Source organism: Pteronotus mesoamericanus, unplaced genomic scaffold (assembly GCF_021234165.1).
Source record: "Pteronotus mesoamericanus isolate MK-2021 breed Mesoamerican mustached bat unplaced genomic scaffold, CSHL_Meso_final contig_347, whole genome shotgun sequence".
Classification (NCBI taxonomy): Eukaryota; Metazoa; Chordata; class Mammalia; order Chiroptera; family Mormoopidae; genus Pteronotus; species Pteronotus mesoamericanus.
The window spans coordinates 15,027,657-15,055,417 of record NW_026555137.1 but is presented as its reverse complement, the minus strand read 5'-3'; the positions used below and the strand labels follow the sequence as shown (position 1 = coordinate 15,055,417).

The 27,761-nt window shown below is 39.8% G+C and overlaps 1 protein-coding gene and 1 pseudogene across 4 annotated transcripts in view; both read right to left on the bottom strand.

Annotated features, from left to right (window-relative positions):
- Positions 1-27,761, bottom strand: part of RGS7 (regulator of G protein signaling 7) — a 289,476-nt gene that overhangs the window by 138,754 nt on the left and 122,961 nt on the right. Inside the window, exon 1 of one of the 4 annotated variants that reach the window (XM_054576714.1) lies at positions 7,643-7,747. The exons of the other annotated variants lie outside the window; for them this stretch is intronic. Coding sequence (XP_054432689.1) covers positions 7,643-7,678 — 36 coding nt within the window. The 5' untranslated portion in view covers positions 7,679-7,747. Of the gene's footprint in view, positions 1-7,642; positions 7,748-27,761 lie in introns of those variants that run through there. 4 annotated transcript variants of the gene reach the window in all.
- LOC129073040 (KRR1 small subunit processome component homolog) lies at positions 24,063-25,179 on the bottom strand (annotated as a pseudogene).

The window sequence follows — 27,761 nt, the reverse complement described above, 5'->3', positions numbered from 1 at the left end:
TGAAAAAAACAGAACGCAGGACTATGAACAGGAGACTTGGGCATGCCTTTGGTGGCTGAGGCTTTCTCTGCCACCAGAAAAGCCTTTTTATTTTCTTTGCCCTTCAAATTAGAAGCAGATGACCTGTAAGATTTCTCCTAGCTACAGAATTATTTAAGTCTGGAAATAATGAGTGTTTAGAACTGGGTAAGTCTCTTCACTTACCCGAAGAGCCAATTCCCCATCAGAGACAAATAGATGAGCCTATAAAATTGAACAGGACCTTTTACAAAATGTATTTGCTTCCAATTGTCAGCACATTTTAATGTCAGTGCCAGTAGGAGAGTAAAATAGGTAAGTTAACTTTATTACTCTAAGACTAAGTTTTTCATCTGTAAGATAAAGGTAATAAAAGCGTACATCTTATTACAAGTGATAATTAATGAAACAATGCTAATTAAATGTTACCATAATGTTGTTGTCATCATCATCAACATAAATTTCTTCCTTCATCACTGTTCTAAAAAGCCGCAGACTCTTTCTTTTATAATCCAGTTGGTAAAGATAGCTGTGGTCAAATGCCATGTATTATTTATTGAAGCAATAAACTATCAACAACAAAGTAGACAAAGATAACTATGAACAAGGTTTCTCTTGGACTTTTTATGGAAGACTGAGTTTGTGTTGTCCCCTAAAAGAGAGGGGATTTGAGCCCTGGCTGGTGTGGCTCAATGGATTGAGTTGTGGCCTGCAAACCAAAGGGTCGCCAGTTTGATTCCCAGTCAGGGCACGAGCCTGGGTTTTGGGCCAGGTCCCGGGTCAGGGGTGTGTGAGAGTCAACCACACATTGATGTTTTTCTCCCTCTCTTTCTCTCTCTCTTCCCTCTTTCTAAAAATAAATAAATAAAATCTTTTTTTAAAAAAAAAAAGGACAGGGGATTTGATTAGAAAAAAAAATGTCAGGAAGAACAATCTTGCATATAAGTAAGGACTATAAGCAAACTATGAAAAAATAATAGAAGAAAAGTGGAAATAAGATTGCATCCAGTTTTGACAATATGAAAGTGTCTCTGCTCCCATATTTTCTTGATGCATTTGCCTCTTGAAGTTCATCAGCGAATCAAAATATTGAATTGAGATTAAATACCCTTTGCCAAAACAATCTTATCTATGCAAACTAATTCTGTATTTCCTGACATGAGTAAAACAATTGTCTCTTGCAAAGTAATTGTTGAGAATATCTATGGCTCAATTTGTTTTAAACATCCTTACAACCTCATTTACAGAATCCTTCACATTGCAGTGACTGTTACTATCTTATAACTGTCTGTTTTCCCATAGAGGCAAACTTCTTGAGGGAAGGAACCTCACCCTACCCATTTTTGTTCTGCCAATATAGAAAGTGCTGGCCCGTAAGGTAGCCCCAAAGAAAAAAAGGAGAAACATTGAGTTTTAATGTATGGCACATGTTTTATTTTTCTGAGATATCCAAAGCAAAAATTCAAGTTAAATAAATTTAGATTTTTGTCTTCAGATGTTTGAAATGCTTTTTATCTTTTTAGCTAACATCTGGTAGAAAAAAAATAGGCTTAGTCAAAAATGGTGGAACAGAAGAGTTTAAGGTTCTATAAGGCAAAACATTCTTATGATTTCTTTTTCATTTGATGCAGAGATTCCTCTGCTTGTTTAGTAGAGATTTTTTTTTTTCTTCCAAAACATGAGAGTAAATCAGTGGCTGTTTATGAGGCTGTCTTCCTGCTTGTAGATGAGACACTCAAATTCACGGTCATGTGTAAGCTCTCAAGATGAAAGATGCTATTGAACTCCAACACACTGCTCTTTTTCCAGGAATTCATAATTAGCCTTTTCATTGAAAGAGTTTAGATGTCACTTCAGTGCCTTTGATGTATTTCAAATATGGCTCAGGTTAAACGGTCTCCACCCGCACACTCAGCAGAATGAAAAAGAGAGCCTATTACACAGCTCCATCTTCGAAGAGAGTTACTAATTATCCAAGAGGGGACCGCCAGACAGAGAACTCCCACATACTGATGAAAACAAAATCACTGTCTTGAACCCTATCTAGTTCCCTAATGTTCTTAAGAATGATGGGAGTTTAATTAAATTTACTTGTTGCCAGAACTTTATCATAATATCAGTAATACTGAATTCATTAAGCCAACAACTTTACAGAGATACCCTGACTGTAAGTGAAGCATTTGTTAATAGTTTTCGTACTCTGTAGGACTGAAAGAGAAATGACTCAGTCAAAACTTCAAAGAAAGTTTTCCAAGGTCTTATTGTAATCTACTGTTTAAGCGCAGGCGTTTAGAAACAAATATGAGAGACTGCGTAGGTATAGTGAATGAACTTTTTTCCTCTGTGCATATACTGTCAAATTATTGTGTGCAACCACCATTTTCCCCCTTTTTATTGAAGTTACTGGGGTGACATTGGTCAATAAAAGTGTATCTGTTTCAGGTGTACAAGTCTGTGACACGTCATCTGTATGGTGTACTACGCGGTCCCGCCCCCCCCTTACCCTCTCCTACGTCCCCTCCCCCTCGCCCTCTGGCAGTCACCACACTGACTCTTGTCTGTGTCTTAGGATCTTTTCCTAAATCCTCTCGCCCTTTCCGCCCAGGCCTGCACCACCCCTCCCCTCCGAAAGCTGTCAGTGTGTTCTCTGACTCTATGAGTCTTTTTCTATTTTATCAGTTTCTTTTGTTTATTAGATTCCACATACGAGTGAAATCATATGTGTGTAACCATCATTTTAAGTGCTAGCTATAAAAATGGGAGAAAGGAAAAATAAACAAAAAATGGGAGAAATGATCACGAAAGTGCTTCTTGAATATCTTAGACAATTGGGTAGTGGCATGTATTACGTAATTTAAAATCTGCCTAGGATTCTTTTTTCCTTCAAGAAGCCTTTCTAAAGAAGAACATAATTTGCATTTCTGAACTTATTAGTAAAAGCAGAGAAGGTAGGGTTAGCCTCTAATGAAGGTTAAGTAACAATAATGAGATTCAAATTTGCAACCAAAACTGTTTTCTGCTGCAGTAATTTAATTAAAGCTGCTTCTAATTTATGTAACTTCCCTCCATGTTACAGCTGATATTAACTCAGAATTACTCTTTTCATGTGAAAAACCTGTTTTGATAAATCCTTTTGACTAAAAAGCATAAACTTGCAGAATCTAGTTGCATGTTAATCTGCCCTAGTTCATCTTGAATACAAACTTATCTTTTGGAAAGCAATAACTAATTTGGAAACACTGAGATTTTATGCTTTTGAAATTTTAGAGAAGACAGAAGAACCATTCTCTGATTTATGGATGTTGTTTGTTTTTAAATAAAGCATTTTTCTCATTCATCTCGAGCAACCTAACCTCTACTTTAAATAAAGAGACAAATGAAAAGTTGTGTTTACTGTATTTATTAGAGTTACCTGGGTTACAGTGACAGAATCCGGTCTTGAACAGTCCCAGACAAGGAACCGCCTTGGGAGGACTGCGGGATGTTCCGTGAGCTCACAGACCACAGAACGGTGTCAGCACAGTGCCCTCAGCGCGCCCTCGGCCTTCACCTCGGTGTGTGTCCTCGCCTCGGCCTCACGGCTCTCCCTGGCCCAGAGCTTTTCTTGGTTCTCGGCGGCACAGAGCAGGAAGCACACTGCCCGTGCCTCCTGAGCTTTATAGTTCATACTCCAGTGACCCAAGGGGACACTGCTTCCCTCTCTCATTTCTATACCTGAATTTTGGGCCAAAACTCTGCTTTACAATGTTGGGTGGGGTGGGGGAGGAGGTGCTGGCAGAAAAAACAATGCTGTTCGCTCAAGCTTTATTCCATATGAAAAACCTTTTGAAAGGCAGAGAAATTGAGTTGTATAATAGGAAAAACTGTAAGAGAAGCAGTGTAGAGGGGAAAAAAAGAGAGAAAGCGAGGCTGCTGAATAACGAGCGAGAGCCACAGGAAGACAAAAAGGGACACAGAGAGGAACCACGGGACAGACAAGCAAATCAACTGGACTGGGGGAATTTTCACAGATATTAAGAGAAAAGAAAATATTATGATGAAACAAGCTACTCTGGTAATTTACATGTAATTTTTGGCCATGGTATTATTTGCCCATTAAGTGGAAAATGCCAAGGACATTGAATACTGGCTTATATCTATCGCAGTCAAAATTCAAGTAGGACATCTGTCAATGTCTCCTAATTGGTGGTAGAGGGCCTCTATTTTCCAATTTATAGATTTTGATGCTGTTTTTATGCGTGTGTGTGCTTATCCGTGAGCATGATTTACTTTTATAATTTTTTTAATGACAAATTTGGATTACTTGAGAATTCTCACTTTAACAAGATTAAAGTCTTATACTTTAACTCCTTTATTCAAATATCTGTTGCCACACATTTTGGGGGTCAAATGTCCCCAACTGTTGGTTATAATATACTGTATGTAAACATTCTATACAATTTCCAGTGGTCTTCAGTAACTAAACTGGTCCACTTAGAAATGATCTTTCTTTCCTTCATTTCTTAAAATCCAGAGCTCATAAACTAAACTCGTTATATTATTTTTAAGTGATACCTCATTATAACCCTAGTAGACATAATCAATAGTGTTGTTATGAATTCTCTCCCAGGAGAGACCAGAATTCCTGAGAAGTGACAAGTCTTTCTTGTGAACTTTCTCACTGATGCAGGTGCATGATTTCAGGTGAGATCTATTTTGGCTTCTAAAATTAACTTGAAATTCAGTAACCTGCAGGGCTTAGCAAAGACAGACAGGTCATTCTCTTAAAATAAGACTGCCAATGAATACTTAGAAAACAAAGTATGTGAAGACCGCCAACGATTTGGTGAGGAAAAAGCAGAGGACACAGCATGTGCCCCAAATTTACTCATCCTCTGAGACGGAGCAGGAAGGACCAACCCGAGAGGCCAAGGGGCTCTCCACCGCAAGCGCCATTTTAGCTGAAGCAAAGGGGCAATAGTATCACAGAGCATAATAGCTTCACAGTAGCTTTGGAACCTACGGATTACCGTTTCGGTTCTTTTATTTCAATCTTAGCTTCTTTTTGTAGCCATTTATGCATTTGTGGTTCATACATTGATCCAAATCTCTGCAGTGGCCTCACAGAATCTCTGGCACCTACATAAATTGACTGAGACCAACAGACTTAACTCTTGGCAGAAAGAAAGCTCTCGCATCACGGTTCACAAAATGCCACATTCGCTGAAGGCCTAGAATGCTCTCATGATTCTAAAAATATGCCACACATTTCATTCTTGAGAACTTTTGAAACGAAAAATGATTATATTAGTTTTCTGAGACTTTGCCCTTCACACCTTCCCTTTCAGCTAATGAATCTTCACCTCTCATTAGATTTGTCCCTCTTTGCTCTCAGGGGTCATTACATTTTAAAATCTTCTATTACAGTTTAAAACATTCATACCTACCGCCCACAAAGGGGTCACCTTTGAAATATATTTGAGCTCTTAGGAAAAAAAATCATATCAAATCAGTCATTAAATTCATCATTCGATTACAGAGAATCTAAATGGCTTCAAAAATATTTGGATAAATCTATGAATGACAGACACAAATGACTACAAAGAGAAGTTGGAATTTAATCAGGAGATGTTAATTACAGTTGTTAGTTTTAAAAGTTATTCACCTTATCATTTGGTTTTATCGCCCTTACCTATGAACTTATAAAATGCACTTAAGTCTTCCTTCCACGTATTCCGAACACCCATGTCTGTGACTAAGAAAGTCATTAAGATAACCATACTGAAGTTAAACATTCATGCTGGAGCAGCAAGAAAGACAACAAAAAACCTGAATTTATTTTACTCCCTCCCGGCCTAATTAAAATGTTCTCAGGTCATTATGCCTTCATAAATTATATTTTTGGCAAGGGGATTAGGTGGGAAGCAGTAGAGAAATCAACCTAATGAAATTACAATAACCATGACAATATGAATACCATGTTTCATCTTTCAGGGAAAGATGTTGTCATCCACTCACCTGTTATTTGCACTTAAGAATCTATGGAGATTCTTAGGGAAGGATTTACAGGTTCTTATTACAAGGTTTGCATCATTACAAAATTTTCAAAACAACTCTTGGTATAATGTGGAACCAATACTGAGAACAGTGGAAGGCAAAGAGTCAGGCAAAGCTCTCTACCAGTTTATTTGAACACATAAAACTCCCGAGTTAGAAAAGGGCCTAGAGACAATACAGGTGACTTTGTGGTTCACTCCAAGTGTGAAATAATGAAATGAAGTTAAGTTTAAGACTCAACTGGGTGGCACATTAGTCAAATTCTTTTGGGGAAGCCACCTGTTTTAAGGCTCTGTGTCTTTATTCATTAAAAGGAGATATTTCTTAACTCTCATGTTCAATGAAGACGAAATGACATATGTGTATGTGACAGTCTCCCAAAACCCACTATTTTTATGAATATTACCCTTAAGTCACTGAGGATGTGTCCCAGGGCCTTCTTAAGCGGAGCTAAATCGTCACTTCAGAAGAGTGGTCAAGTAAAATGTAGGTAAGATAACAAGGCACCAGTCCTTCGCATCTCATGCTGGTTTAGTTTTATTTATTTATTTTTGTCCTTTCTGTGCCCTTAGCCTGGTTAAAGCTGCAAATGTAAAGTTAAACTCTCTGAGTCCAATCACCAGAAGGGGGTTTCAGCTACAAAAAATCATCAGGACCAGAAGGGAAAGTCTGTGAAGTAAGGAAATGGACGCGACAAAGGTTCCAATCAAATTAGGAATGGCCCACTTTCGGAGTCAGGGAGACAAGAGGTCTGTGTTCACCCTGTGATGCACTATGTCCAGCCTGGAAGCCCCAGGCAGCTCTTGGCCCGCCGGCACGCTTGAAGACCTGGAATCTGAACACTCTTGGCAGGGCCCAGGGGACAGAGGTGGCAAGTCCTTTGCAAGGACTAAGGAAAGAGGCCTGTTCTGGGGTCACACTGATGTGCAGGTTTGCCTGTGTTGGAGTCTCCTTTTGTAAAAATGCACAGGATGTGCCAAATGAAGCGAGGCCCTGCCTCCTTCCTCACCGGGGATGCTGTCGGGAAGTGAGCCGTTCAGCGCGTGATGTTAATGATTACCTTCCGGTTCTCTCCGGGTCGGTGGAGGAGCAGCGGCATCCCCGATGCATAAGAGAGGGGTTATTTTATCGCATACAACTGGTCCCTCAGGCAATTAGGGCTTAATATTCCCAGAAAACCCATGTAGAGAGTGCTGTTCTGGATGTGACCTAACTGTGGGGGCACAGAGTGCTATTTTTAGAGCCACAAGCAGTAGCTAGTCTCTCCTTCCACTGACAGGAGCCAGGAGGGCTTTGGATTAAATGGAGGCAGGAGGGCTAAAAAAGACATATTTTTAATGATGTGATACCAAGATATCTTACTTAAGGAACTTATTTTTTTAACCGTTTCTTTTGTAAATGGAGGCTCAGACGTGTCTCTGAGATGGTTTTAGTGTTGTTTAACCGGGCGCGGTCAAAAGGAAGACCTTCAGCCTGCATGGTCCAAGAATGAATACCATGTCTGTGACTCTCATTTAAAATGTTTTCCCCAAAGATTATAACCTGAAGGTAAGGCAAAAGCACTTTAAAAGGATGAAAGCATACTCACCCTGGGGATGAAGGCTTGTCTGGCCCAGATACACATGCTAGGAATCTATCTATGTTCGGCGATCTGGCTACTTGCCTTGTGTTTCACGCTTTGCAAAGTTTTAAATTGGCTTTTGCTGCTGCTGAGCCTGACCTTTTTCTCTGTGTGATGTTCTTGCGTTTGCTTTCATAGATTGATTTTTAAATTTCAATTTTCCAGAATTCTTTTGAGATCGATGAGTAAATTTTAGAAAGACATAAGGAAAAGAATGTCCCCTTTCATTGTACCATTCATTGCTGGCGCTGCCAATTCAAGGCACAGCAATGTGAGAATGGATTTTATTTTTCAGAAGCCTTTGAACAGCTGTATTGATCTTTCCAGCCCACTCAACAGTTAACTGTAATGAAAGGGAAATTCAATGTCACTTTTCTGGGCAAAGCCACCACCACCTTCTTGCTGACCCATCTAAGAAGGAAAGCTGTCTGCAGAGGATTGTGTCCAACTGTCTATCCTTATTCATTCTGCTCCACTATCAAGAGAAAAATTAAGATGCAAAGTGGACTGGTTTATATAAAATCCCTAAGCAAAGCAGGCTCAAGCCTAGACGTGCAAATGTACAACTTCTAGTCCAATACCTGTTCCTTTGATGTCCCCTGTGATTTTGTTTTTCTGATGAAAACAAAATTCCCATGCCCAGGAAGTCAGAACTCCTGGCTGCCGTCTTCCTGACAACAGTTTTCAACGATTTCATGAGAAATTGGAAAAAAAGGAAAAAAGAAATTTCCGTCACTTATTGCTGGATAGCCTGTGTCTACTTTCTTAGAGTTAAAACATGGACATCAGAGGTTGTAATAGACCCAGCAGTATATGTGATGTGTGGTGGGCTTGGGAGGGGTCTGCCACACTGAGGGGAAGTCCCCATCTGAAATCCTCACTGTGTTCTGCTGCTGCCCAAAGCGCATGCCCTGTCCTAAAAGTGTTTCAAATACAGTAATGTCAAACAATATGCTATTACATTAGTTACATGTATGTGTGTCTAACATAATTAAGGGACATGACCATTTTTTAACTGGTTTGAAGGGATATTCCTTATATCAACTATATTTCCTGCCCTCCAGATGCTATAAGATGCATGCGGTTTACGACTGTTAGACCTGAGGTCTAACTTGACCTGAAATGCATGAACTTATGAGCCGGGAGGAGCCATGTTATACTAGTGTCTTACAGGCAAAAACTCTCTATTTTCTATAATCTATTAAGTGCTTTCTTGAATGTTACACACATGTATAACACCAGGTGAAGCTAAAAATCAAGTTGTATCCCTAGGAAAACATAATAGGATTGATTGAATGCATATACAAAATTGGTAATTATTCTTCTCATTCATGCCTATTAACTTAGGTCCTAAATGCATTCCATTTCTTCCAGTGATGTGACTGAAGTGTAGCTGGAAAATACTGAGGCAATAGACATAAATACTAACAGCATCCATTCACCTAAAAGGCTGGGAAAGAGCTCGGTGTCCCTTACGCATGTTTAAACCCTTGTCAAGATGCATCTTTCATTACACTGCATTACACATGTAAGCCAAGATTCCTTATCTCAAAGCATGCGCCACGTGCTGTGTCATGCATATGCTGCCAAGGAGACAACAAAGATGTATGCCAAGCACGGAAAATAGAAATTAATCTCGGACAATTACCTAGCATTACGCAAAGGGAGGTAAAATATGACATAGTATAAATTATGTCACACATGGCTGTCTGAATGGAAGAAGAGATTCCAGGCAGTGGAAATCAGGGTAGAGCTACCATTATGGGAGAAAGAGGCAGCTGGGATGGACTGGGGCTACAGTTACACAGGAGAAGAAAAAAATCTTATGTCACATTTTATACATACATGGATTTGCATATGGGTCCTCTGGGGAGGGTGACTGTCAATGGCATGTCCAGCAAGCTTTTAAAACGTAGGTGTGAAATAGTGGAAAGTATTATATATGTAGGGCTCCTAAAACCCTTGAGATCTCCTAAATGATAAGGACACTGGGAGCACATTTTGTTCTGTTTGGTATTTGACCCTGGTTCCTGACACTAGGCTCCTCAATCCCTTGGAATTTCATGGATTGTAGAGTGTCTTTTAGTCTAATGGGGTAACTCTTGGTGGTCTCCTGGCTGGGGGCTCGTTACAAGAAAGACCAAGTCATGACTAGAAACTTGGAATTTTTAGCAACCCCCTCTGATTTTCCAGAGGGGAGAGGGGCTGAGAATGGAGTCTATTATCGGAGAGGTCTAGGGGATGACGCTGCCATAAAAATCCCAATAGAGTTGGGTTCAAGGAGCTTCTAGGCTGCGAACAGATCTATATGCTGGGCAAGTGGCACATCCCAAGTCCCCGGACACAGAGGCTCCTGCTCTTCAAAGCCTTTCAGACCTCACCCTACGTCTCTTCATGTGGTCGTTCATCTGTATCTTTTGTCATATCCTTTATTATATAGTAAACCACTAAGCCCAAGTGTTTTCCTGCATCCTGTGAGCTTTTCTAGCAAATAATCAAATCCAAGGAGGAGAGGGATCGTGGGAACCTCTGATTTGTAGCCACATTGGACAAAGTCATGGGAAACCTGGGGACCTACTGCCTGTGATTGGCACTTGCAGTGGGGGCCCATCTCACGGGACTGGGCTCTCACTGTGTGGTGTCTTCACCAACTCCAATTAGTGCCAGGGTTGAATTGTAAGACATTCATCTGGTGTCCCAGAGATTTGCTTGGTGTGAGACACATTCACGGTGCCGCACCCACCCACCAGGTTTCAAAAGTGTTGTAATGTTGTGAGCGTGGTGGTAGTATGAAAGTAAATGAGAGATACAGCAGGGTGCAAGTTTTCTATACAATATACAATTCTACATTCTAGTGCTGACTTACCTTGTGACCCACACACCTATGTACATGAACATGTATATATACATATTTATGGGTATGTGTATGTTTATAGATACACACATATATATGTATGCATATGAATATGTGTGCGTGTGAATATATACAGTACATATCACATCTGAAAAGCTTTTGTTGAGTTTCTACCCCAACACATGAGATGTGATGATTCCTTGTTTAGTAGAAGACAATTGCTGATGATGGGGTATAAGATATATAAGGGAAGGAGAGAACGAGGCATTGAGAACCAGGTCTGGGATCAAGCTATGACGTTATTGCGGGGTTATTCTTCTGTATGAAAGGACTTTTTAAGCTCACAAAGGCGAAGACATGCAAAGTAGTACAATGGTCCCACCCGCACTCTTTGTATACGTTATTAGTAGAAAGTCATGTAGTGACTTATTCTGAAAATCTACAAAGTTTATTTGATAATATAGCTGCAATTTTTGAAAAGAAATATTATAACTTAACATAAGCCTTACAGATAACATTCTCTAGCTTGATTCTCACAATGAAAGCTTTGGCATAGGTATTATTATTATTTTATATATGAATAGATACATAGAAGGAAGTTAAGATCCACACAGGCAGAAGTGTGATTCAAACTGAAATTTATGTAACACTTATGGTTACAATAAGGATACTATTCACCCACCTGAATCAATAGAAAATATGACGCTTAGTGTGAAAACTGAAGAACTTGGCTTCCATTCTTTCTTTAATGGGGCAGTTGATTAGGGATTTGGTGTGAACAGTTATACATTCCCTTTGTATGGAGATGCACTCTCTGAATGATACATGAACGACCAAGAATTTCACTTTTTAAAAGTCTGCTTGTTAAGTACTCAGATAAAGCCCTTGAAGATTTTAAAAGCCCTAATTTCTCTTTTTATCTCCTCATTATCCCTTCTTGCTGTCTCTCTCTCCCCACTCCCTTCCCCTCACCCAATACTACTTCTGTTTAGTCTTTTCATTATTTCATTGTTCAGCTAATCAAATTTCTATGGAACAAACAGTACAATCCTTAGTGGGGATTATAACTAAAGTATTCCAACAAAAACCACTTATAAAGTACACTCAAGAGCAGCCTTCGGGGTTGCTGAGAGCCCTGGATACTAAGAATTCTCAAATAGAGTCATTTGTAAGGTCACGGACAATGGATTCAGGTCCCAGTGGGGGCACGTGACCATTTCCTCACAGTGTATTGGTATCATGTGGCTTGTGTGGCTCCCTTTCTTCCCGCCTGCCCTCGTCACCTTTTTTGGGTCAGTTTCCTTTGGGCAGTATAAACGTTCTTTACCCTGCGTTCTAAAAGGGCCATACTGGGTCTAGTCGGTGTTTAGTGCTGACTAGCGTGGAAGACCATGAATTTGTCCTGCCTGGGAAATCTGTGCTCTTAGCAAGTGGCATCATATAAATCAAATCTTATGAGAGATCTACACTTAAACTAGTCTAAAATTTGCATTATACAGGTAGTTCCTGAAACTTTTATTGTAGAAAAATTTAAATAGACACAAGTAAACAGAACACATTGGGCCCCCATACGTTCATCATTCAGCGGAGATCATTAAGTTATTACGCCAACTCATTTCAACTCATTTGAAAAGGAATATAAGCTTCCTCTACAAAAGATGTTATTTAGAAAAACACATAGTGATTTTTTTTAATTAATGTGAATTTTCCACAGAAAAAGCTACTGGGCTCATGTGTCAGGTTTTGCTTGCTGGTCCCCTACTGCCGTGGACACCTTGGGCACCAGGTCTGACTTTCTCTAATGAGCGGAAAAGAATGGTCCATATACTACTAAGCAAAATTTACCTTCTACTTTTATATGCATTCTTTAGTTTTCTCTTAACCACCATGCAATACAGATAAGGGAATTATTATAACTAAGGACCTGAACATTGAAGTGATAGACTCAAGTTCACACAGCTGTTAAGAAGCACACTGTCTAACGAGGCACCTTTCAGAGCCTGGAAATAGAAAGTGATATTTCAATGAAATATACTACTAAAAGAAAGCAATGCCAATGTTCTCTTCAAATATAATGTAAAAATCCCTGGGAGATAGTCTTCTCTCAGGGGGAATGTGGGGAAGAGACTTATCCCACCCTGAAAAATTTCCACCCAATGGCACACAGTGGGAACAGCCCTTTGCACTTGAACCATGACCTTGAAATGCTCCCACATCAAGTTCTGGTGGTCCTAATGCGCTTGCTGGGAACTGCTGCTAGCACCTCTAGAATGATCGCAACTGTACAGAACCCACGTCTTTCCATCCAAATGGCGGTTGTTGAAACAAATGTTACATGACTCTGTCCCAACGCCTCACTAAAGTGGTTGGTATTTATTGTGACTCTACATGTCAAAATGGTCAATGCTTGTCGCGGTCTGTGAGGGATGGCTTCCCAGAGACAGGATCCTCCAAGCTGTGCTTCGAACACCGATTACAAATCAAATCAGTCGAGTGGAGGGATGCAAGAGAAGCCACAGCAGTGAGAGGAAAGCTCTGGGTTCACTGGGCCAGAACAGATAGTGTGTGGAGCCATAATCCTCAGAGTCAAGTTGAAGAGTCTTACACACACGCTTGAGTGGAAATGGGACAGGCGAACAGGAGAAACAACCACAGGGGGAGGAACAGCTGCAATATCATTCAACCCAGATTAATCTAAAGTCCTTATGGAGAAGCCAACAAAGACCCAAAGGACCTTGGGTAAGAAGTCCAGGAATATCTGGGAAGCACAGCCAGTACTAGGAGAACTCAGACAGCATGAGGGCGAATCCAACCGAGGAAGGGCTAAGGCAACCTCTTATCGCTTGGAGGAGCGATAGAAAATTCTCTCCTGCGAAAGCCTTCAAACCTTTTACAGAATCTACAGTGAAAGAAACACTTTTCATTTTGACTCAGTGTAAATATGCATATTCCTACAAACACAGATTTAATTGAAACAGAAGTTTTATGAAACAATATTTATAATCCTATGGGTAATAAAGTCTGGCATTTTCCATCTTATTCCAGTATCTTAAAATTAAAAGAAATAATACCAGTGACAGCCTTCTCATTGGGCTTCATAACCTACTAATGGAACACAATTTAACTGGCAGTTTGTAAACTACTACTCTACTGGGTACATTCCATGAGGAAATAAATACAAGCAAGTAGTTTCTATCCTTAAGATCCATCCAATCAAATAATTAAACAAACAGAAAAAACTTGTCTTCCTCTGGCCACCATCTTATTTCACGTCATTTAAAGCCAAATCTCTGGTCTTCTACAAAGAGTTGTCTATCCCATGTAGTCTTCAAACGTCTTGATCTCAGGAACGTTTCACACTTTTAAAAATGATTGAGAACCCTAAAAAGTTCTTGATTAAATGGGTTATATCTATTATTTACCACTTTTTTAATTAAAACTGAGCAATCTAAAATATATGTGTGTGAATAAATGAGTTTCAAATTATTATAATAAATTTATTACATGTTAACATAAATGTTTATCACAAAAATAGCTATATTTCCCAAAATATATTTAGTGAGAGGAGTGGCATTATTTACAGTTTTGCAAATCTCTGCAATGTTTGGCTTAAAGAAAATAGCTAGATTCTCACATTTATTCTGCATTCAATCTGTTGCATTATGTCTTGTGGTTGAAGAAAATTTGGCCTCACACAGAGAACAGTTTGAAAAGAAAGAGATATTTTAATAGACTTTGCAGACAATTGAGGATATTCTTCTTTGATACTACATCAAAATACTACCGGTTTCCTAATGGTTAGTTGAGCTGAAGATTATAAGACCTTATCAATCAACTTTCCACCCCCTATGACATTAAAATCCATTGATCTATCTTGCACTTTGAATACAATATAGTCCAAATGACTTTGGTCTTTTGGAAAATAATGGTTCATTGAATGATACAGGACTCTCAAATGCTGGCACATTTCATTTTAACAATATTTTTAAAAATGACAGTTTGTTAATATCATCTCCAATCTATGAGAAAAGTCTTCAACTACCAGGAGGCAGCCATGTTCACCCTGATAAGTTTTACAAAATTTTAACTTTCTACTCAAAACCCTGACCTATGCTAGTGGCAATGAGCACTGTCCGTTGTTTTCCTTGAAGCAACAGGCTCATTTTGTTCATTTTGGGAAATGGGACGTTGGGGTTTAAGAGTAGAGGTGCATACATTTTAAACAGAGTAAATCATCATGTTTCACACCACAGTGGGGACTTGGGGAAAAGGTTAGAGGCAGGGGTTCTACACACATACTTAGATCCCCGAAGAGGCTTTAACCCCGGGAAAGTGTGTCCACATGAACAATGCTCTGTAGATTATCATCTCATGATAGACAGCATTTCTTATTTCATCAAATATCCCTGCCTAGGCTCTGAAGGATTCCCAGGGAGCAGAACACAGTTCACAGATGGTGTCAGCAAAAGGGATTCAGCGGGTCAAATTGTTTGTGTAACATTGGGTAAAATGGGGCTTTGCACAGATGTCCCTGATGGAAGACTTCTGGCAGTGTTGGCTAGTGTGCACCAAAGAGCTGTAGGAGAGGATTATGGGATGACAGGCTTCCAAAGCAGTGAAGCTCTAGACCCTTATTTCGTAGGAGAGTTTCAAGGGCCAATGCTCAGTAGAACACATGTGCAGGCAGACTGAGGTATGGATGGGTCTCAGGGTAAGAACAGAACACCAAAACGGGGGCGGGGGGGATGGACTAAAAAAGGTCCCTAAGAAGGAGAACAGTAAAACTGTCGCTTGAAACTTCATCTGAAAATAAACCCTATAAATGGTGCAGCCATCCATAAGTGTGGCAAACTATGGTCTGACCTTCTAGTGTAAAAATCTGGGGTGCAAAAAAGTTGTTTGGAAGCTTCTAGAAGACCACGCTATTATAAATATCTAGTCATGATCAACTTGCAACGTTTGAGGTTTAGAGGAAAAAGATTAAATGCCGGTTCCCCTGTGCTGTAACTGCTGATTATTTTTCTGAGCTCTGAACTCTGGGTAATTACAGAGCTCTCTTCAGAACTCCTTTATTACCTTGTAAAACTCGCTCACTGGCCTGTTCTTTAGCAAATTCTGTGCTATGCAAATACAGTTGCCAATTTCAAGGAAGCTATTCAGTGGGTTCACACTAAAGTAATTTGGCTACTTGGCACTTTTGTTGGCAAGTTGAACAAATAAAGAGTAAAAAGTTGAATGAATATGTGATCTATAGTTAGTGCTGTACCTCTTATTTAGCCTTCTGATTGCTCTCTGCTATCCACATGCCTAGTGTCTAGTAGACATTACATGCTTGATAAAGGATTGTTAAAAGAATGAATAGAAAATAAAGCTCTTGCATTTTTGTGATCCCCAAGGCTGAGGTGTCTTGGAACCTGGTTCAACTACTGTCACAAGTGCCCGTGAGCCCCGAGGGACATAAAACAGGGTGGCCTCCTCCAGCCTCTGTGGTGACTTACCCCATGGCTTGTCCTGCTGTGACCTTCAGGCACTTAACCTCAGCAACGCCCTTAGATCTGAGCCCGTAAGTCTAGTCTGAATCAAGAATGCCCTCTTCTTCCACATTTCTCCATGACTCCTCAACCTCCAAATTATACTGCTCCTCCCTCGTCAATGCTGCTCAGAAAAAGCTGCTCCTCTCTGACCCTAAAACAACTGCCTTGGTTCCGGGAGTTATGGCTGGACTCAGTAGAGGGGACATACCCTTCTCTCTACTCTAATAATCCCCAACTCCCTGGCAAGTATAGTCTCCCTAAAATCAATCAATCGAAGGCTTATGGGCCAGATAACAGAACGTGGCTTTAGGTTTCGATGCAAAATTGACTTGATGATACTTCATCCCAGAATGATGCAGATTTATTCCTGTCTGACAGCAGTAAACTGGGTACCCCCAGTTTCCCTGTCTCCCCCTCCCCCTAAGAAAGGGCTTGCCCCGGCAAGAAGCAGGGGACCTGTGCCCCTGTGGGAAGAACCTTGACCCCAAGAAGAAGACTAATGATGGACCTGGGATGCTCAGCTATTCTTCCTGAAGTTACTGACCAAATTAACCACGTGACTTCATCAGGCCACGAGACCGTGCAAGGGAGGCAACAGCATAGGGCGTGCTTACAGAACAGGCCCAGAAGTGGCGAAAAGGCACCTCTCCCTGCCAAGCTTTATGAGAGCATTAGTCATCACAAGGGGAGAGAGGTTTAGAGGACACCTGGTTCTCTCTTTAGACTTGTGTCATGTTGTGATGGAAGGCTGAGGTAGGGGGCTGGAGGCAGCATGCAAAGAAAACAATAATAATAAAAAGCTGTCCCATTAAATTTGTAACATTAGTGGGAACCAGCCGTAATTATTTCAAACCAATCTCGACTCCTATAGTGCAGCGTCACAGAACTGTGGGGCCCAGGCTGTGGCAGGAGATGCTCAGTGCATAGGTCGGAGCCACTTGGTCCCCAATGGAACCATGGAAAGGCCCCTGGAAGCTGATTGAATCATGTGGACTCACAAAACTCACACCCAGGGCCTGCCAGGGGTGCTTGGGAAGAACTGATGGGAAATTGTGGGGAGTTGCAGGTAGAGGCAAGAGCCAGCAGAACTATAGATTATCACTGATCAATTTATTTTCTCTGTACCATTCATTAGACTGGTGAGACCTGAAGAAACTTGATGTTACAAAGCGGTGGGGTACCTTCTTCAGAAGCTAAAGCATTTGCCTTCTCCCAAGAGATTACATAGAAAATGTTTCTTCAGACCTTGCTTAAATGTTTGTGCTATGGTCTTGCCTTTTGGCTCCATGAACCATAACCTAGACGTCAGCCAGGAGACTTGGTCCTTGAAGTTTATGGAGGGTCGCTTTGACCCTTCATCTGAGGTTTCTGCTAATTCCTTGCCTGGCTCAGCTTGGTCCACACAGAGGGGCATGTTCCGTGCCCACGTCACACTGAGCTCAAGTTCAGCTCTTCTACAGGTTTCCACAAGAACGGTACTCACTTCAATTCAAGGTTTTCCAGAATTTAGTTAATATTTGAGGGGCTATCGGGGAGACGGCTACATCCCGCCGCAGCGGTCCAGTCTCTGTAGGTCTCTGTCCCTCCTCCCAGTCACGCAGACATCCCAGAGGCACACACCCATTCCCTGGCCTATGAGAAACCAAGGGCTCTGCCCCTGCGTCCTATAGAACTGCTGCCCCGCAGGCCGCTGCCAGCTTCCGCCCGAGGACACTCCGCCAGGAACCTTCCCCACAAACTCAGATCTCTATTTCAGGAACCTTCTCACGCCAGCCCTTAAGAGAACAAAGTGACCTGCCTACGTTTAAAAACTAATTTAGACGCATAGTAGATGCTTAGAATATAACAGGTATGTAAATCATATTTATTGCTCTGAGTAGGGTCATCCTCACTGTGACCTGGCACAGACCCAGCCTGGGCCTGAGGGACAGTTTCATACTCCTCACCTCGCCTATCAAGGATTAGTATGGGCAGATGTTAACTCGCCTTTACTAGAGAGACCTTATTCCCTCTTAGGGACCCACAATGCTTTCAGACATCATCTCACTAATTCTCACACTTTCCCTTTAAAGTAGCCGGGGAAAGCCCCTATGGCCAATGCAGGTGGAGCTGAGATACAGAAGTGGGAGCCGGGTGCCAAGGCCAGCCTGCAGGCGCACGGCGCAGAAGGGCTGCTGGGCTGGATGCTCAGAAACTTCATCTAGGGCTACAGACAATATTGCCTCACGAAGAGTTTTTGAGTTTTGCTCCTTCTCCTCTCGAAAATACTAAAACCTGTTTGTACTTATTGAGGCAGGGAATGTAACACAGAGTTCAAAACACAGGCTCTAGAACGAGGCTTTGTAGGTAAAATCTCAGTGTGTCTACTCTCTAGCTTCTGAATTTGGGGAAGGTCATCAACATCTTAGTGCCTCAATCTCAGCACCTGAAAAATAGAAATGATAAATAATAGTATCCACCTCCCAGGGCTATTTTGAAGATTGAAAGCGTTTACACCCTCCTACCCTCAGCCCCCTGTACACCCACTGTGGAGCTTGGGAAGGTGCCTGGAACAGAGAAACACCGCGTAAGGGTTAGCTATAATTACTTCTTCTTTTCTCATTGTACATTCTTTATTTAGTAACACTGAGTTGATTTTTGTCGGGTGACAGCATTGTCTAACTATGGAAACCAACATTGCAAAACCCTAAGATATGATTAAATGTAATGTATATCCATTCTATTACCCCTTCCCTACTTTTTTTCCTTTCCCTTTTCTTCTTCTTTTTCTTTTCTCCTCTTCTCTTCTACTCCCCTCCCCTCACCCCTCTCCCTTCCCTTCCCTTCCTTCTCTCTTCCCTCCTTCCCTCCCTCCTTTCTTTTCCTTCCTTCCTCCCTCCCTCCCTCCCTCCCTCCCTCCCTCTCTCCCAGAAATATTTCCTGAGTGCCTATGATACGATATGATACAGTACTGGATTAGGTACAGTAATAAAAATAAATTAGAAGGTAATTTTGACTTTAAGATCTTATGGTCTCAGATGGATATACACATAAATGCATATATTTCCATTCAAAGTAATATTACAGTGGAAACCCAGAGGAAAGAGCAGCCAATTCTGCCGGAAAGTATCAGAAAAGCCTTCCCCGAGGAAGAAGCACTATAGCTGAATCTTGAAGGATAAATGCAGCTTTGCCAAATAAAGAATATTTAGGGGTAAAATTTTCTGGAATAAATATATTTTTTAAAGTTCACAGGCAGCAACTGTAAAGAAAAAAACAATAACCATTTATTGTTCATAAGAACAATAAGGCCTTATGATAAGAGATCATAAGGCCTGTCTCAACACATCAAGGATTGAAATAATGCAGAGAATAATTCTATTAATCTAGAAATCAATAACTAAACCAGTTAACAATTCACATTAGATGGCCATTTACAAAATAAGAAATTTCCGTGTTATTTTATCAAGTAAAATAAAAGTAGAGGTAAGTATTTAAATAGCATAGACTACAAATAGTAACACTGTGTATCTAGGGATATATATTTAGATGTAAAAACACAGTTTCAGAGATTGTTCCCTGAAAATGATTTGATATATTTTATAAATATATAAGAATGAAAAACTTCACCTGAAAATAACAAAACTACTGAGCTTTTAAAAGTACAGCTGAATAGATTTGAGGAAGAAATGTTACAAGGAAGCTCAGAAAAGATTTCACATCAAAAAAGATAACTAATGAAATATGTGTATATGTGAATAAGTTACATCTTTACAACATATTTCAAAATTAGTTTGTTAAGCAATTTCTCAGAGGCCGATTACTTAAATGCTATTTGAAAATTCGGAATAATGAGAAAAAACCCAGCCCTTCAGAGGAGTAAGTAGAGCATTTTATAGAAAGGGGTGGTAACTCTTTTATGATTTTTCAGCCTTGGATACAGTTCGTATTTTTCTCCCATATGGATATGCCTTCATGGTGCCAGAAAGAAGGCAAATAAACAACAGTTAAACAAGTAAATAGTTACATTTATGTTCCAACCCAGAAATATTAACAGAAGAACAGCTACTATTTATATGCCAATTAGCGCTGTGGAGAGGGGTAAACACATCTTTAAAGAACTTCTCAAAAAACAATTTTCAAAACAGAAGTGACTTGAAAAGAGGTAAGTTTTTACCCTCCATCCCCACTCTGAAATAACACCCAAATCAACCGTAAGTTTTATTTGCTGAGTGTCATCAAGAACTTTGCGTGTTCAACTGTACCTCAGAGACTATTCCCTGCTGCAAACAAACAAGCAAATAAACAAGACGCTGAACTCAAAACGCGTTAGGCAGTTATCAGGCTTTTGTTTGTTTTAAAATCCCACGAAATGAGACGTCCTGAGGCAGGTGCCTTCAGATTTTGTTGAACCAGATTCTTTCCATATTTCTCTTCTGCATTATCAGAATATGACCTTCACAATCACCGGAGAGCTTCAGCAACCCCGCGCATCACATTTTCACATTTTCTATGGTCCAGAGGCCCCCAAAAAGGGGGAGACACCCATCTTTTACCTTTGCTTCTTTAAATAGCAAAAAACAAAACAAAACAAAAAAAGCGTTCCCAACAGCTGTACAGAAGACGTCCCTTAAGGTCAAATCAGCCAGAATTGGGCTGTGTGCACTGTGCGCGGCACAAGCCAATCACTGGCAAAGAGATAGGGATAGATATAATCAGCCCCCAAAGGAGCAGGGTTCTCCAACTTGAAAGCGCACCAGAGATACTTGGAGAGCTTATTCAGCACCCAGAAATCAGTAGGCCTAGGCTGGGGCTCATGGGACCCAGGGGAGGTGTCCTTCCCAGCATGCCTTGCACTGCCCTAAAGCATGCGGGAGCATGAATGCCTACGTGAAATCAGGGGTATGTTAGCAAAGGGGCAGGGAGGGTAACTCCAGTGATCAATCACAGTTTACGCTAGACCTCTTAATATTATTTCAAGACTGCCTCTCAAAAATTATTATTATATCCCATTAGTGATGTAACGAACTTTTTCTGGTATTTCAATATCACAAGTTTTTCACGTGTATCATCACAAATCACTTCTGTGAAGCTAGGACAAGAATACAGTCAGAGAGTTGCATTCACTGCTCAGCTCAGCAACTGTAGTCTCTGATTGTCTTTGTTATTATGGATGGAGCTATTAAACATTTATTTAGAAATGACTATCGTTTGGTTGACTTGAAAAAGGAAGAAATAAGGACATGGAGGTTAAAATTTTTCTAGCACAGCAAGTACCCACTTGGTAATCACTTTTATATAAAAAGTCCAAATAATGCACTTCACCAGATGTTCCTTTCATTTTCCAGGGATTAATTTGAGTGTTAATTCCATTTTAAGTCATTAACAACAAGGACAACAAAAAAGGAGTAAGCTCTGTCCTGATGCTTTTAATTGTAACGTGGACCATTGTTCATTTCCATTTTTAAGAACTACAATCATTTTGACATGCAAAAAGAAAAAAAAAAAAAAAGGTCCTGGAATGAATTTGCTATTCTGCTTGGCAACATCTGAGCAAGTAATTACTTCAGGAAATCATGCAGGAAGCTTTCAATTGTTCATGTCTGTTAATAAGAATGGAGAAGATAAGAAAAACACAAAGATGAAATTCAGTAATGATCTCATGCCAAAAAAAAAAAATTTCTTAGTAAGTCTAAAATCTTCTTTTCGAATTATGTAAAGGAAATGTTAACAACAAACAATGGAAGACATACTCAGCTAAACCATGAAAGTTCTGAACGTAGTAAGCCATGTAACTTCCTTGAGCACTGTTTCGTTTGGAATGGGTGTTTTTGTTTTTTATTGTCCCTTCCACTATATAACCTAAGGGTGACCACTTCTTTCTCTGTCCCATCCATCTTTGGAGATAGGTGTTAATAGCAGTTAAACGCAAAATAAGAGAAAATAAGATTTAATTACAAAGTGTAAGAAAACAGGAGGCCAGGATAATACATTCCGTTCTGAAAGGAGAGTTGGTTGTGACAGACAATTCAGGAAACAGCATTACCTGAATCACAGTTCACCTAATTGTAATGCCAGTTTGAAGAATGATATCTTAATGCCAATGATATAATTCACTTTCTTAAAAAACTGAGCAAAATAGGATTTTCTCATTGAGAGTTTAATCGCTATACCTTAAAAAAATTAAAAGACACCTTTCCAGAGTCATGCATGAGTCATACAGATTCTCAGTTAAAGTAAATGCTGCATGCAGGGAAAAAAAGCCAAGTGGTTACTTGGAAACGTAAGGGAATTTGAATCTCTGCTCATTCACTTGAACTTTCAATGAGAATGCTATTTTAGTCTTTCTAGAACATTAGCTCTCAAACTTAAGCCTATACCAGAATGACTTCGGGGGCTTGTTAAACCAGAAATTCCAAGTCAGTACATCTGGAGTATGGCCTGAAAATCTGCACTTTCAGATGCTCTGGCTAGGTGGCTCAGTGGGTTAGATCAACGTCCCAATATACCAAGGTTGCGGGTTTGACCCCCAGCCAGGGCACATACAAGAAGCAACCAATGAATGCATGAAATAAGTGCAACAACAAATCAATTATGTCTCTCTGTTTCTCCCTCTGTCTCTCTTCCTCTTTCCCTCCCTTCCTTTTTCAAAAAAAAATCATTAAATAAAAGTTTATTTTAAAAAAGAATTTTTCAGACTATGCTGGATGATGTGGTCTGGGGACCACACTTTCAAAACTACTATTCTAGACGGCAGATAAAACTTGGTGATAGTGAGGAATAGGCAGTTCTTTTAGATATATGTGTGAAATTGGAGACACAGTAGACAAATATTTAAAAAGAAAAAAGAAAAAAGAAATATTTAAAAGATCCGGTAGATCTGTTAGAGATCTACCAGAATTTTCTCTCATAATACCACAGCCTTCATTTTTTCTTTTTTGTTATTCCAACTCTGAGCAGTAAAAAAATATACAAGCTAGTGCTGATAGTGTCCAACATCCAGTGTTACTTCACTGATTTTTTTAAGGAAAAAAAAAAAAAACTACAACAAAAATCTTTGGCTCCCTCTGCTAGCTTCCCCATAATAAAATTCAGAGAAAATGTTTATTCACCAAGCAAAGACTGGTAGGCACTTTCTTAATGGCCTGGCTCATGGCATCAGCTTGAATCACACTACATATCCTGGTAAGAATAGATGGTGCTTAAAAATACAGCAAACTAAGTATGGAATCATCGTCTCTCCAGTGTGATGGACTGGATTTAATAAAAGGCAGAAAGGATGGCAGTCCATTTGGTGATGTTTACCTCTCTAAGGACAGTCACCGTTCACAAGCCAGGGATTCTATTCCCTTTTCCATTATGAGAAACTACCATGAACACAGTTTAAACTGTTTGCAAAGCCTGAAGATAATACATAGTAGGATACTTATTTTTGTGTGTCATACACGGAGATAATTGAAAAGTAGGCGAGTCTGGCGGGGGGTGGGGGCTAACATTTTTTTTCAAGCTGAAATACATAGAAATTTTGTTAGACTGTCACATTGCCTTGCGTAAGTGGCTCCTCTGAGAATGAAGAGAGAAATGTCCACATACGGATCAGCATAACAGCCACTCGTGTAGCACCCACACTGGACCACGTCTATGCTTTGGGTGGGGAAGACCCCTCATGGAGGTCACAGGCCACCGGCTCTTAACAATGAGCAAAACTTTCAATCAATAATGTTTTAATAAAAAATATATAGTCACAGAAATGAATAATTAAATACAATTGTCATGAGTACAGGATGTCGTGGGGACTATGGCACAAATTTGTGAGAAGACATATTTCCACTTTTTTTTTTTAATAAAAAACAGTTGTATATTTAAAAACTCTTATAAAGAAAACAAACTCAGAAAAAAGTAATCAGAGTATTACTTCTTACACATAAGGCCACAAATGCCCTAGTATCTCAAAGTCCTTTACAAAAGGAGATAGCTTAGTAAGTTCTAGTTCAGTGTTTTTGTGTGTGTTATTTTTTTCCTTCTTTTTCTTTTCATCTGCTTCCATTTTAAGCTTAACTTCTTCAGCTGTAAGAGCTCCTAGTTTCTTATTCTTGGCTTTCTTAACCTTCTCCTTGATGGCAGCCACATCAATTTTTGTGTCAGTAGACGCGTCCTTAGGCTTCACCACTGGTTTTTCTTTAGGTGGGATAAAAGCTTTGTTTCTTTCTTGTCTCTTAGTGAGAACTTCTGCTTGTTTAGCCTTTACTGCTCCCATTTTCTGCCGCTTCTTTTGACTTGCCTTCCGAAAGTATTCACCAATGGCCAATTGTTTATCAATCTGGCTTTCTGGCTGTGGTGGTGGGAACGGTGTGTACTCTTTCTTCACAGTTTTCTTCTTTGGTTCCTGGCGTTTGTTTACATTTTTGTGCTTGAACTGTGGCAAAAATCTTCTCCAACTTTGTGATCTTAATTGAGAATCTTTGGCTAATTCTCTTTTAATCATTAAGGTTTTAATATTGTAAACTGGATGAATATTCTTCATAGGATCTAGAACTACTTTTCAAACCTCTTTTAAGCCTCTAAACGGTCCAGAGACTGAAACCGTGTTTCCCTGAACCACAATGTAACAGTTTGTTAGGAGTTCCAATGCCTTCAATGTAGATCCTTTGGGACCAATAAGCCGTTGTCTTCTTTTTACAAATTGTTCTTTATTTTTTACTAAAGAACTTATTTGAATGACGTCACATGCAACGTCATCCTGAAGAATGTGTACTGCCTGTTCAAATGAAACACCCCGTGCCAATAGTTTTATTAGGTCTCTGGCCCTAATGACGATGAATGGATCAAAAGTCTTCTTCGTTGTGGAAACAGTCATGCTGCCCGCGATCAGGTCCAGGGTTGCATTAATGGGATGTTCATTCAACGCTTTCTGTACCAATGGCCAGCACTCTTTCAAGTAAGTTGCTTGACTTACTTGAAACTGCTCTCCTCCAAGAGTCCTCTGGGACTGTCCTCTTTGGAAAAAGCTGGTTCCTTCCAGCCATGAGGAACAGTGAGAAGTTCCGATCCATCCTGATTCTCCGGCTGCGGCTTCTGGTTACGCAATTCTTTTTCCCCGCAGCTGCAGCTGGCCTGTCCAGCTTGGAGAACGCCATCTTGCCTATTTCTACTTTCTGAGGGTGGTATATTAGCCCAAAATTTTATAGAATACAAGCAATCTCAAAATGTATAATCTGTTTTATTGTTAAAATTAGTCAATAATTCAAATTATAAGAATGGGTTTTCTATAGAAACAGCTCTGAAAAACAGTGAAACACTGTAATTATGTTGTAATACATTGTAGAAATGTAATGTATTGCAGAAATTGCAGTACAACCAAAATACTGTCTCTATAACAAAGGTAAAGGGTAGAAAATATTGTTATGATAGTGATGACTAAAAGGCAAAAATAAAACCTGTTATTTTTACATAAAATTTAATATAAATAGGAATAAATGAGAGACTATATTGCAAATTGATAATCATGCAGTGCAAAGAATTATTTCAAATAATGTTTGAATATAGTGGTTTGCCTAGTTGTAGTGATACATAAAACTAAAGGCAACAAAAAAAGTCTGAAACATTTTCTACATTTTATAAGTAGGATCATTGTTCCTAATAATATTGGTATATAATTTTGAGATTGTTTGGTACTTACTGTACAACAGAAAAACCAAGTAGATGTGTTGATTATATTAACAACCACATTTACTCTAAGGAAAAGGAGATACAAATATTTTTTTAAAAGTAAAAAAGAATACATATAATATTAATTTTTTCCATTCAATGTTTACAGTATTAAATTTTAAATGGAAAAATTAGTGTAAACTAAAGAGTATGTGCATATCCCACCCCACCCCACCCCACCCAATGCCCCATGGTTCTTTCTACTGAAAAGGTTTAGAAACATTTGCACAGTAGCAATGAACAAATTTAGTTCCCTAATTCTGGTTTCTAAATATATTCCCCACCAGATAAAAAGCCAGCAGATTTCAAGTCTAGATATGAACAAGGTAAAATTAGGACAATTTATTGTTCCCAAAACTAGTGTAAATCAAACTATATCAGGGGACGCAAACTAACTTGAAAAAAGCTTCTGTAAGAACTTGCAATGAGAGAGAGAGAGAGAAAGAGAGACAGAGAGGGGGAGAAGGAGAGAGAGAATGAGAATACAAATGAGAAGCAGTAAGGAAAATAAAGCAATAAGAAGTCTACAACATCATCTATGAAGTACTATCATCAAAAATGTTCATCCTGAATTTAATCAAGCATTTCATCCTGTACTATCCAACACCATATCCACAAGCCACATGTAACCGTTTAGATTTAAATTTAAAATAATTTAAGATAAATTAAAATTCTGTTCCTCAGTCATCCTGAGATAACTCCCATGACCCCCTTCCCTTGATTATGACATGACAAAATAAATCTCGCAGGTACAATTAAGGCCAATAATCAATGACCTCAATAGTGGGAGATTATCCATTTAATCACTGAAGTCCTTTAGAAGTAGTTTTCTCCAGTGGTTATAGAAAAGGAAGTCAGAAATTTGAGGGTGAGTGTCATTTAAGTTGAGGAATCCTGCAACTAGCCGTGACATTGTGCAAGGGCCTATTCAGATGACCCAGGTCAAGGAAGTGCAGAGAGTCTCAAGGAGCTGAGGTCAGTCACCCCCTGCGAGCCCTCCAATCAGAAGGCTATGGATTCGACCTGCAGCTTGAATGAGCACGGAAAAAAAATTCTTCCCAGAAGTTTCCATATAAGATTGCAGCTCCGAGAACACCCCTTGAATGCTCAGGGGTGGTGGCCAAGGGGGCTTATGTTTCTGGGTCTCAGGGGACTGAAGCAAGCAGGCAGAGCTCCTGGAAGGCTACCAGCCACAGATGACTGCACAGACTGAAACACAGCCCCCGCCTTCCATCGACCACTCCTCACAGACGGAGAGGGACAGCTGATCTACCTAACACACACAAACAAACACAGAGAGCCAGGCAACATAAGGAAACACAGGAAGATGTTCAAACTGAAAGAATGAGGTAACCCAGAAAAATCTTAATGAAATGAAGATAAGTAATCTATCTGACAAAGAGTTCAACGTAATGGTCATACAGACCCTCATTGCTCTTGTGAGCAGGATAAGGGAACACAAAGAGAACTCCAACAAAGGGAAAATATAAGAAAGTTCCAAACAGAAGTAACAGAGATTGAAAAATACACTGTGGGCGTTCAACAGCAGACAAGATAAAACAGAAGACACATCAGTGACTTGAAAAGCAGAGCAGGAAAATTCACTCAAATAGAGAAGAAAAACGAAAAAAAATCGAAGGTAGCTTAAGAGACATGTTGGACAACATCAAGTGGAACAACATTTACATCTTAGGGTTCCCAGAAGAAGAGAGACAAAGGGACAGAAAACTTATTTGAAGAAAAACTGGCTGGAAACTTCCTTAACCTGGGGAAAGAAACAGATTTCCAGATCCAGGAAGCCCAGACAGTTCTCTTTAGGTTCAATAAGATGAACCTAAAGAGATATATACAAGACATATTATAATCAAAATGTCAAAAGTTAAAGATAAAGAATACTAAAAGAAGCAAGAGAAAAACAGCGCTATGTTCACGCATGTGCATTCAAGTCCACTCTCCTTGGCTGCCAGGTTACACTGATGTCACACAAACTGTTCTTGTTATATTAACAATG